This window comes from Anopheles merus, chromosome 2R (assembly GCF_017562075.2).
Source record: "Anopheles merus strain MAF chromosome 2R, AmerM5.1, whole genome shotgun sequence".
In the NCBI taxonomy this organism is placed as follows: Eukaryota; Metazoa; Arthropoda; class Insecta; order Diptera; family Culicidae; genus Anopheles; species Anopheles merus.
The window spans coordinates 40,793,000-40,805,053 of record NC_054082.1 but is presented as its reverse complement, the minus strand read 5'-3'; the positions used below and the strand labels follow the sequence as shown (position 1 = coordinate 40,805,053).

At 45.8% G+C, this 12,054-nt stretch overlaps 2 protein-coding genes across 3 annotated transcripts; one reads left to right on the top strand and one right to left on the bottom strand.

The window, feature by feature from the left end:
* Positions 1 to 1,447: 1,447 nt before the first annotated feature.
* LOC121588272 (SAYSvFN domain-containing protein 1) lies at positions 1,448 to 2,371 on the bottom strand. The gene is made up of 2 exons (XM_041906008.1): positions 2,111 to 2,371; positions 1,448 to 2,045 (listed from the first exon to the last, which is right to left on the bottom strand). Exons 1-2 carry the CDS (start codon positions 2,252 to 2,254, stop codon positions 1,611 to 1,613), a joined length of 579 nt encoding a protein of 192 aa, XP_041761942.1. The 5' UTR covers positions 2,255 to 2,371; the 3' UTR covers positions 1,448 to 1,610.
* A 207-nt stretch (positions 2,372 to 2,578) lies between these two features.
* Positions 2,579 to 11,017, top strand: LOC121588271 (protein TRC8 homolog). Of its 2 annotated transcripts, none has more exons than XM_041906006.1 (7): positions 2,579 to 3,480; positions 5,270 to 5,546; positions 5,647 to 6,336; positions 6,530 to 6,671; positions 6,794 to 6,968; positions 8,020 to 8,216; positions 8,318 to 11,017. In XM_041906006.1, exons 1-7 carry the CDS (start codon positions 3,213 to 3,215, stop codon positions 9,155 to 9,157), a joined length of 2,589 nt encoding a protein of 862 aa, XP_041761940.1. In that variant the 5' UTR covers positions 2,579 to 3,212; the 3' UTR covers positions 9,158 to 11,017. The 2 variants fall into 2 exon arrangements, with proteins under 2 accessions (XP_041761940.1, XP_041761941.1); XM_041906007.1 differs by having other exon boundaries at positions 2,580 to 3,480; positions 8,035 to 8,216.
* Positions 11,018 to 12,054: the final 1,037 nt, after the last annotated feature.

Below are 12,054 nucleotides of genomic sequence, written 5' to 3'. Positions count from 1 at the left end.
CAATGTTGACCCTCGATGATCATAGAACGCAATTTGGCTCCTCTGACCCGTTCCTACTCATGTGCCGTAATTTAACGCCGTCAGCAACACTATTGAGCCGAGGATTTCGCCGACTGAATTTAATGATCTTTTTTTTTTTTGTTAGATTCTGACCCATTGTGCACATTTTCATGTTCTATGTTAGTTCATTTTTGGTCCCGTATGTGTGGAAGGACAATGGAGGAGCCGTTATAAATACGAGCTATACGAGATGTACGGCGTTCTCACTGTCGTACTTCGTATCAAGCTCGCCAGGCTCAGGAGGACTGGCCATTTTGTACGCAATGAAATGGTCGACCTAGCCCGTAAAGTCTTTTTAGGTCGTCCACAAGCACAGAGGAGGCGTGGTAGGCCCAAATTGAGGTGGTAAGATGGTCTGGAAGCGTCCACCATTAAGGCCAAGACTGCAAAGCGGTCTCCTGTGTCAGGCCAAGACCGCAAAACGGTTGTAGCGCCGGATAAGTAAGTTTCTCAATGGGATGCAAGTCAATCAATCAGTAATTAGGTCGACAGTAATTAGGTAGGTCTGTTTTTCTTATACCTCCGAATGTTAAGGTTTAAAAGTATCCCTTGCATTCATCGGTCTTTAAAATATTTGGAGGATACCAAGAGAACAGGAATGCGAATAAATTTACATTTAAATGTGGCATGATCAATACGATCTGTATGAACCACTGGAATAAAAACTAATACTGACGTAAAATACAGTGTAAAATAAAAATACAGTAACACCTCATAATGAGTTAAATCCGTTCCAATGAGAGAGCCTCCAATATTGTCAACTAAGAAGGAAGGAAATGGAGCAATTAAACTGAACACACTGTCTCACTTACTCTACCTCTTGATAACCGCAGAAAAGCTCCCAGTTCCGCTTTCAGTTCTGAAAGAGTTATCTATACATGGAGTGGACGCGCCCACGGCCCGATCCAACTAATTTCGATTTTTGTAAGACTTCGTGAGTTTTGGAATGGTAGTGGACGTAAATGTGTCACTTTTCTTACACTTTTCCTCCATACTCACACACTGCTCGTTATGCGAAAAACACTTTAATTTGCTCGTTATGCGGAAAACTCGTTGTAAGGAGTACTCGTTATGAGGGGTTCCACTGTACTTGTGATAGAACGGATTAATTATAAACATTTCAGTGTTTCTCAGTCTCTCGCATCTATGAATTTCCTCGATCATTGCATGTTTGTATGATTTTAGGCACTGAAATAATTAACATTTTTATCCTATAAAAATGGATGCAATGCTGGCTGTCCTTTCTGAAATAAATTAAAAAGGATAATAAGAACATATCGCACCTTCTCTACACAAACACATTCTTGAACCTACTTTACAATAACTTCGTTTTCTTTCAAAACCTCAACGACAATGTGTTATTAAAAAACTATTGCCAAACTATGTATATAGTGTTACATTATATTCAATCACAATGATTCATTCATTACCCTTTAAAAAATTGCGTCTTTTGTGTGTTGTAAATTGTGACTCTCACCCGTCCTAATCATGTATAACGATCAAAAATAAATAAATCCATCTGACGATTGGCTGCTTCCAAAGCGCATCAGTCAATGCCTTATGCCAATCTCTCGCTCAAATTGTTCAGCCTTTAGGGTGCCATCGATAGCCTGGCAGTTTTCGTTAAACACACTGTACGCACTGATCTCGCCCGGTGCCTTCCTGGTGCGCGTATTGAAGTAGATTCCGAAAAGCGCTGAAAGCATCAGAAAGACCACTCCGAACCGAAGCTCTATCGCGATGGCATACAGGGTAGCCCAAAAGAGGAAGTACACCAGATAAGTTACATACGTAAGCCAGGAACGCGATTTAGCTTCCGGCTCATCGGCCACGTTCGTTAATGCACCGTCCGAATGGTCCGACTCGTCGAAATTTGCTGGTTCCGGCTGGCTGGGAATGGAACGGAAGGCTTTGGCTTTGATTTTCGCAACTTCCACCTCCAAGCCTTTCCTCCTACTGTTGCTTTCCTTCGGTGGTGGCTCATTCTAAAAAGAAGCCCTTCATCAAATGCTGTTTTTCGCAACGCGTATGAAATTTCACCTGCACTCACATCCGCTTCTATAATGACGTGGGACGCTTTCTCCTCCGTTTGCACCTGGTGGAAGGATACCATGTTGTAAATCCGATCCTTAACGTCGTTCAGGAGCGCTTGTCGACGTTTTGTTTTCCGGTAGGTATCTAGTTTATTTTCCATGCGTATTTTGTTCTTTTAAAACGATTATTTCGCGACAACAACCACAACCCGCTGCAATTTCATCACAGCCGAAATCAAAACAAACACCATTACCAAGATCACTGCACGCGAGGTGTTTTGACGTTTCATTTTAGTACACACCGTTGTGTCAGCTCGATTTAGAACAAGAAATTATTTAGATTTTTTAAATATTTCGAAAAGAAAACAAAATGCACAAAATGTTTATAATAAGATTATCAATTTTTGTTTTAATTCAAGTCAACATATTCCCACCAAATGTTGCTCGCAACGTCACAACGTCAAAACACTCTCGAAATTTCACCGCTACCATGCCTCTAAACACCTTGCCCATGAACAGAAGGGCAAAAAATAACACCAACGAAACTGTTCTGTCCTGCAGTCCCACGGAATTACGACAAATCGATCGAAAAACAAACATCCCGCTACGGAAAGTGCTTAAAACCGAGTATCCCAAGTTAGGTCTTACGGCATGTGTGGCATGCAAAAATATCCCTAAATTGTGCAGTGTGTGACGGTGGTGGTGGCCCTCGAACCAGAGCTTTTCTCGCCAGAGCTCCGCGAGCACCACAGCTGTGGCAACGCATAATGGAAGGCGGCGCAGGAACCCAGCAGTGATGTGTCGTTTGGATCCATTCGGTCAATTATTACTACCAAACACAGCTGCACCAAACCAGACCGCTCAGTTCCGCCGCTCGAGTGGCAAACAGAATACGTTTATCAGCGTTCTAAAATTTGCATTGCCCAAAAACCCGCCAACCCGCGCGCACCAAGTGGGTCAACTCTGGTGATGAAGTGAAAATAGCTAGCTGTGTGTGCGTGTGACTGTGTTGTGTACATATATACATATTTTTTTACTACTATTTATCAGTGAGTGCAAATAAAAACGTCACAGCCTGCACTGCTACTACCCCCCATCCCTCCCCCTCACCCGTCGAAAATGTCCGTGGTACGCACGAAGGTCCTCGGTCTGGTGGACGTAATAATGCGCGTTCCCAGCCTGTTCATCATCGACGAAATCCTCAAGATTGGCATGGGCGTGCCGATTGGGCAGCCAGCGGGCCAGCCCGCAAACAGTAGCGCCATCAATCTGGACTCCCCGCCCGTTGCTGCAATGCTTCCGGACGACGACCGAGGGATGCAGGACAGCATCGAGGTGTACAAGTTCGTCTCGCTCGCCGTGCTGAAGTTTCTAATCTGTCTGTTCGGTAAGTGGGTAGAAGGCGGCCGTTCGATCATTAACTTCACCCTGTGGTCCGCATCTGCAAACCGTGCTCAGAAAATGCTGTGCATCATTAGGAGGAAAAGTCGTCGTGGTCATCATCCATCTTGCCAAGCATCTTTCTAATATGCTGCTCTAACTGTTCTTTCTGCACCGTCTGCTACCGTACCTGTGCGGCTGTCTCCCTATCCCCGGCAGCATCGAACAGGGTCAGCCAACCTGTTTGCAAAGAACATGCGAACATCATCCACACACTCATACACACATACACGCACACCTGCCACAGACGCAACAGCGGGAGGCCGTAGCCTTGGCTCGGATGTAGGTTAGTTCGGTGCAACCCGTCTCTGTTGCATACCCCCCCATTGAACGAATCTGGTCGTTCTGCATTCTCTATGGCGTGCTGTAGGCCAGTGATCTCCATTCCTTCTTCCCCGGGCAAGGATGCAAGAAAATGTATCACCTTTTATCAAATTCCATCGCTCGCGCCTCGGCCGCCGTTCATTGACGTCACTTTTATGTATGCATTTTTGAATCTTCCCAACTGCCTACAAAACCAATGCAACTGGCTGGTGGCTTCGTGGATTTAACATTATTGTTCTAGTGTATCCACACCATCAAGCTTCTAAATGCGTCACAGGTAGTAGAGCTGTTTCCGCTCGGTCTGTCTGTGGCTGTCCGACCTTCAAGATGCTGGCCAAGGGATGAAGAGTTAATGAACCAAAACCAGCCCGTCATGCTCAATAGGCCCAACGGCAGCATCACGCCTCGCGAACGAATCATGTCGGTTGCCGGCGTAGAGCGAACCATTTCCACCGCTATATTAAATTCTCTGCTAATAGAGGGGTTTTGTGTCGTTGCTCTAAGCCCGGGCTATTCTGTAGTTACAGTTCGGATTTGTCTCAATATAGTAGAATTGAAGCATTAGTTGCCGGAACACTTGTTGTTGTTTCCTTATCGCTTTTCATCGATTGCTTTCGGAATGTTGCCGCTGGTAAACCATCGCGTGACAAACGGGGACCGTTCGAACCAATCAATTAATAATGAATATGTTCCCAAGACCTAGTAAACCGCCGATACTTTTCTAAAAAAAAACCCATATACTTTTAAAACTAACTTACCACGCGATTTTAAATAATTGAAACGAAAGCAGTTTGTATGCATATACGGTGGATCCCACCCAAAGCGTGGCAGGTATTGGTTCAATGATTCAGCATGTTTTCCTGATAACGTTTCAGCTGTGCGTTCCGCCGGCCCAATACAAGGGCCTGTGTATTAGCTGATTGGGGAGGTTGGGTGGCGTATCGTTCGTGGATTAATCGTGGACGTGGACGATGGCGCACCGACCCCTGGCACGCCATCCCAACCCCTCACAAAACATGCACGATCACTTAAGCAGGAACAGGAGTTTCACGTCATAGTACAACCGTACACCGTGTTTCAAGCCAATTCCATATTCATGCACCGACAAATGCTGTCTTTGTTGTTTGGCTTCCAATGGCCATACTAATGTGCAAACAACTCACGGAACAGAAGTGAGCATTGTAAAATGTGCGTCAACGCACGAGGAACACACTCTCAACAGTGCGTTTTTTGTGTAATCAGTGAGATAACGAAGATACAGGCGTTACTGATGATTTGAAGGTGCAATATACTATGCATGATTTCTTGAAATATGACGAACTATTCATTAACATTGACATTAATCTGTTTATTAAATTATGAATTGTTTGAATTCTAATGATTTTTTCACACATTTGTCTCCCACTCTACAGGTGCCATTAGTGCAGCGTGTGTGTTTATGCTATGGACGCGCCATTTAGTGATCGTGTACATGTACATGGTCTCCGTTGGATTGATCTTTCTGTCATACTGGAGCAATGTCTCCGCCCTGTCGGTAATATCGGACAGTCCGAGCCTGCTGGAGGACGTACTATCACTCAACATGGACCGTCTGCTCGACCCGGGAGGTGTACTGATCTCAATACTGCCCCACCTGCTCGCCCAATGGCTGATGGGAGTCATTTTTGCCTACATTCATTTGGGACCACGGTAAGCAATAACAACCCTCACACAAACGCATCAGCAAACAGAAAAATCGAAACACCGCCCTAATTCAATGTGTTTGTTCTCCCTCTTCACCCGTTTCTAGGCACAAAATCGTCCAAAAAGCGCTTCCGTTCAGCTTCCTAATGCCACTTTTGCTTGCAATGCTGCCACTGCCGTCGCTAGTCCTTAAACATTCCCCCGCTTTTGCCGCGATCCTGCCGCTCGTGCTGTCCAAGATTGCCCTGTGGAGCTCCTCGTTCGACGTGGTCAAAACGATCCTGAGCGGCTACCAGCACGCACGGAACTTTGCCAGCAACTTTGGCATCGCAACGCTGATCGAGAACGAATGGCAGAGGTTGAACGTGCCGTGCGTGCTGCGCGTCTTCTGGACCATTCGGCTGACCGAACATCTCGTCAGCCTGCTGATGTCGTCCGAGGCACCGCTGCGGTTTGCGGCCACCGTGCAGAGTGTACTGGTCAGCGGGTGCGAAACGCTCACGGCCGTCCTCGGCATGACCAGCATCATTTCGCTGATCTGCCACTACATCGGCAAGATGTTCCAGCTGTTCCTGCTGTCCGAAGACTACGACGAGGACAAATCGATCGGTACGGTGTCGGCGATACTTTTCTACATTTTAGCGCTGCAAACCGGGCTCACCTCGCTGTCGCCGGACAAGCGCATTGTTCGGTTGTGCCGCAATATGTGCCTGCTCGTGACGGCTTTACTGCACTTTTTGCACAACATTGTTGCACCCATACTAATGTCACTGAGTGCGGCCCGCAATCCCTCGCGGTAAGTATGGTGGTTTCCAAACTTCCAACTAAAATCGGTTCCTCCCCTCTCTCGATTGCCATAACAACACACGAACACCTCTCCGCCCCGCCCCGGTTATGTTCACTGTATCACTCTTACAACTACTACCAGCTGATGTTGATGACGTTTGATATTCACACGCCACTATGCGGGGTTTGTTTGCATTTCACAGCAAGCGTCACGCACGGGCATTAATAGTGTGTGCTTTCCTTCTCATTGCGCCCGGATCCCTGCTGGCCGTACTATGGGCCAGTCACTCCCCATCCACATGGTTGCTAGCGGTGACAGCATTCTCTGTTGAAGTGATTGTTAAGGTAAGTAGTGTAGCACCAACTCGGAAAAGAGCAGGCACCAATCTCGAGCAAGGAATCTAAAGATTAGGCAGCCGTTGTGTTCAAAATCACTTACAAGCCGTGCTTCTCACATTTTGCTATAGGTTCTCGTGAGTTTGGCAACATACACGCTGTTCCTGCTCGATGCCCGGAGACAAACCTTCTGGGAGAAGCTGGACGATTACGTGTACTATATTCGCGCGTTTGGAAATTCGGTCGAATTTTGTTTCGGCATATTCCTCTTCTTTAATGGCGCCTGGATATTGATTTTTGAATCCGGTAAGCACGATTTCGTTTGTTCGGGATGCTCCACGCCTTGCAGACTCCATCCAGTGCCTTTTATTTGCTGTCGTTTTCCTCTCCAATAGCTTGTTGTTTGGTAGTTTGCTAGGCGTTTGTGTGAAAATTAAACGTAAGATTTGGTTAACATTTGACACGATGCAAATCTATTATACACTTGCAAAACTACCCTTTACAAATTATAATTCTTTTAATTAGTAGTTGACCTACGTTTGTAGCAGCATTTCTGAATCAATGTAATCAGACAAGCATGTATTTCACCTTCCTCGTGCTTTCCATATGCATCGATAGTTTTTTTTTCTATTACCTTTAAATTATTTTTAAGTTTTCCGTTCATTGCATTCTGTTTTTAATAGTAGGGAAGATTTTTTCAGTTCTTTTTTGCTTTTATATTTTTATGGTATTGTACCATTAGTGGAAGCTGAGTCTATATTTTATGGGGTTTTAATTACACATTAAACACTTTTTCATTGGGTTAACTAAGTGCATGAATATTGGTGTTTGTGTTAATTGTTAGGTTTAATTTTTAAAATTGTAAAAAAAACATTGAAGGCATCATTACAGTCTAAAGCTGTAAAAGTAAATAGAAAGTTACTTTTGAACAGGAAAGGGAATATTTAAGAATGGATTAAAGCTAATTAGCTAACTTTGGCACTCAGAACGCATTTTTCATTTCACACTTAAATGGGTCAGAAGGTTGTAAAGTACAGCACAGGTTTTTGTGTTATTTTTACTTTGTTTTATTTACAAATTCCTTTCTTTCTCATTCTTTCCTTTCCTTCTTTTCCCCATTTTTTTGTGTTGCTTATATTTTTGTACAAACAAATCCCTACAAATCACCACTAAAACCACCAAACAACAATTATGGACACGACTACTCTCACTGCCCTTTGCCCCCCATTGCATATTTTACTACCACCCCTAACACCCCAATCCCCATTCCTTGTACAATTTCCCCCATATTCCCCATATTCCCCGCTTCCATACGAAATGTCGGGTTTGTACTGCTTGATGCCTCGCTTACATTTAGAAATGATTCCAATAGGCGGTGCCATCCGTGCGCTGATGATGGGCATCCATGCGTACTTCAACATCTGGTGCGAGGCGCGTGCCGGCTGGGTCGTGTTTATGAAGCGCCGAACGGCGGTGCACAAAATTTCCTCGCTGCCGGAAGCCACCACCGCCCAACTGCAGCAGTTTGACGATGTGTGCGCCATTTGCTATCAGGTAAATTTTGGATTTTCAGCGGCCAATTTCACTCATCAACTAACAACCCTTCTTTCCTTTATTCTTCTCGGTTATCAACCACCCCATCCCATCGGCTACAGGATATGACATCGGCAAAGATTACACGATGCAATCACTACTTCCACGGCGTGTGTCTGCGAAAGTGGCTGTACGTGCAGGATCGCTGCCCACTGTGTCACGAGATTATCATGAATCAGGACGGCAATCCGGGCGACGAAAGCATAGAGGAGCAGCTAAACAATGGGGATAATGCGAGAATCGAACCACGAACCGGCCGACCCGACCCTAGTGCCGACGCAACGAACAATCGGCTGCAGAATATTCCACAGCAGGCCGTCGTCGTGCAAGGGACTGACCAGGCCGAGCAGCCACCGGCACAGCCCTTGTTCGATGATCGGTACTTTGAGGAGCAGATCAACAATATTAGCCGTGCCGCCAGTGCCAGCAGGTCAATGGTAGGAGTTCGTGCCGGCCAGACAGACGCGCAGACGGATGAATCAAAGCGGGCACCCTTCCACCCGGAAGAGCAATACCGGGACGAGTATGGTGTGACTATGAGATTTGGTGCGCGTGAAAATGCGCATCTTTACGCTAACAATCCGGCAGGAATTGCAGCGCCACAGCCGAGCAGTGGTGAAGTCACCGGCACTGTCGATGGCAATTATCCCAGTGGCAGCAATTCCTCCGATGGCAGCCCCAGCAGCAGCAGCAGTAGCAATACGGAAGATACTGGGAGCATGAGCAGCGGTAGCAGCGCAAGCAGCAGCGGCAGTGGCACACTGTCCGGATTATCCAACAGTTCGCTCATGTCAGCGGCTGCCATTTCGTTCAACCTTCGAAGGCGGAACCATGTGCTATTGCAGCAAGAGCAGCAGCAGCAGCAGCAGCAACCACAACAGCCAACTTCGCCAAGAGAATAAACAACCAAAACGAAGAGAATGCACACGTGCGGGTGTGTGACATTGCACTTGTCCGACGAGCAATCGCGTCGAATGAAACGAGGCGCTCAAAAACCAACACGAAACGCTCTACGACCAAAGTCTCATTTCTGGATGAGATTCTGTTCGGTTTAACTATCAACTCAAAATAAGCCAAGAGAACCACAATGAACGACGACTATCCGTGATGCAAATTGATGGACTGAACGAGAAAAGACAGCATGGTGTAAGGTTTTATCTGGCACGGGGAGAGAAAAGGAGAGATAGTGAGGTTGTATTGTACATTTCTAGTAAGTTTTTGGTGAACGCAATGTAGCTTGTATATTTATATTAACTTGTTTATATTGAACCGGAATATGAGGGCATATAAAAAAAAATGTAGAGAACCAGAGAAACCCAAACACAGGAGCACACATCGTGGTTCGCTGATTTGGGGCGGGGAGGGATAGGGAAGGGTGGAGTGTAGTGTGGGTGGGTAGGTTTTAGCATTCGGTGGGGTAAAAAAACAGAGTAAACCACAAAAGCACAACATCTGCTGCGTCGCACTCTATCTAAACTAGTGACAACAGCTGTAACACACTCGTTTCAAGCAGACAGGGGTAAGAGATTAGGATGTATTGGAGTCTATTTGCGAGCCAGTTGATAGCATACATTTGTATCATTCGCCACATCTACTCGGACACGCCATTTGTCCACTCTCCGGGCGGGGTGTAAACTGTTGGCAATGCAAGCATTATTTCTATCGCCACCAAAAAGAATCGCGAAATAACTGCACACTGTCTCGAATCGAGCACAACAAGTAACGACGTCTCATGAGCAGGTAGTAGAGTAACACTATCACTAGCATTGGCAACATTGTTTAGATTCGAATTGATTTTCTTTCTGTTTCCATTTACCGTCCATGTGGTGTGTGGTTGTGCAGCACAGCAGTGGTTCTTCTAAAGCTTCTGCCTAAACAGCAATATAAAGCAGCGTATAACACAGCCATGTTTATATACGCTCCGAATGCGCATTGTGGGTGTTGCAGAAAGATGGACGTTAAACCGTAATAGCCACATCAGAAAAAAACACTTCCTCTTGCAAAATCGCACTAGAGACATACCGGAAAAGGGAAGAGTTGATACTAGGTGACATCAATAGACCGCGAAAGAAAACCACCCCGGCTTTGTGAAGCTAATCGCGCGCCGCAAGCACGGGGGAAACAATTGTACAGCAATTAAAATGATCAATTAACTGATTTCACCGTTCTTCGTTTTATCGCGCTATTGCATAAGAAGGTTTACAAATACTAAACCCCGTTCCCTGTCTCTCGATCGAACTTCGATTGAACTGCACAAACTGCACGTTGCAGGCCGTTGTTCTCCAGGTGCCGCCGGGGGCCTGCGGGGGCGATCGTGTGGCACATCACGGTCGTACTAACATTAATGCAGCACACAAAAAGGCAATTGCACAAACATGGTTAAGCAGTTTTTGGTTTTTAAACTACGCTCGACACGAACATGATGTGTATATAAAAAGCATAAATCGCACACCCTTTGCGATGAGAGGTACTTGTCGTTCCTGTTGTTCTGTGTCTTGCTCGACACCGAGCGAATGTTTCTTGGGGATTTGTTAGCTTCGAGCGCTAATAACTGTTTTAGCGATACTTTTAAATAACTCTGCCCACTCTTGTTTCCATACAGTGCGATGAATGCTGATGCTGGGGCGGCATGTACATAGTCGTGAGGTCTTCAAAATATAACCAAAAAAAATGACCAGGCGGGCAAACAAAAAAACGAGCGCAAACTCAGCTGTGAAATAATAAACAAAAATAGTAAAACTGTTGTAGGGAAATTCCTAAAATAATGTGCTTGTTACCAGTTTTACATTTCAAGCATCCGATATAGTGAAGCGCGGCATTAACTTATAAGAATATAATAACACACGTATTGGAATTTGTTTCCAATAGTATTACAATTATTTAAGTTATTTACAAAAACCTTCGCAAAATTCTAAATTTAAGTAAATTTTTCACCCTACTGAAATAGGAAAATTCAACTTTTTTCCCTACACCTCATCAAGGACGTTATTCGGTGCCAAACAGGCACACAAAAGTGTCAAAACTTCTCATGCATTCACAGCTGACCACTTGGAAAATGGACGCTTTCCCGCACCTTAAGCGGAATTTCCTCATTCAGTGTGCAAATCTGCAATCTGCTACCCTATTTTCCCCTCCTGCAGCGCAATTTGGTAACACACCCAACGCTGAGCTAAATGAACTGCAAACAATCTACGGCGCCAAGTTTCGCGCCAAAGCAAGTGATGAGGGCGCACCACGCCTGCCCCAGAAAGATGTGCGATAGCGAAGAAGCGCCTAAAAAAAGCGCGTCTCTCAATGCGGCTTAACTACAAACGAGACGCAGCACGAAACCCCACCACGAAAGAAGCTGCTGATATTCTTCGGCCAAAGCATTAAGACCCAGCGCCACCACCATCACCATTGTGTGTCACCCGGTCCACGACAACACAGCGCTCCGCTCCGGGTACCTCGAGAGGTTTATCTAGCCACATTAAAACGACTACTGCGCATTCTCGCAAGACACCACTCCCGGCGGAGACGCGGCGCAAAAGCGAAAAGCCACCGAAAACAAAAACTGCGCCCCTCCCTTCAAAAGCAAAGAGTTAACACCCAAATGTGTGCCATTTAGGTGAAAATCAGATGGGCACAGGCAGCGCCACCCCACCTGTGCCTGCACCGTTTTATGTTTTTAGGTTGCACAGGAAAAGCGGCCAATCACGGGTTCGTTGTTGCATCAGATAGCGCCTACCTTCTGCACCTAACCCGCCCGCGGTTGCCGACCTGACCTTATTTCACTTTCTACACGCACACAAACGGCGGT

Coding starts and splice junctions, on each gene's coding strand:
- LOC121588272 (XM_041906008.1), bottom strand. CDS start 2,254: ATGGAAAATAAACTAGATACCTACCGGAAAACAAAACGTCGACAAGCG. Junction 2,046..2,110: donor ACGTCATTATAGAAGCGGAT/GTGAGTGCAGGT, acceptor GCTTCTTTTTAG/AATGAGCCACCACCGAAGGA.
- LOC121588271 (XM_041906006.1), top strand. CDS start 3,213: ATGTCCGTGGTACGCACGAAGGTCCTCGGTCTGGTGGACGTAATAATG. Junction 3,481..5,269: donor GTTTCTAATCTGTCTGTTCG/GTAAGTGGGTAG, acceptor CCCACTCTACAG/GTGCCATTAGTGCAGCGTGT. Junction 5,547..5,646: donor TACATTCATTTGGGACCACG/GTAAGCAATAAC, acceptor ACCCGTTTCTAG/GCACAAAATCGTCCAAAAAG.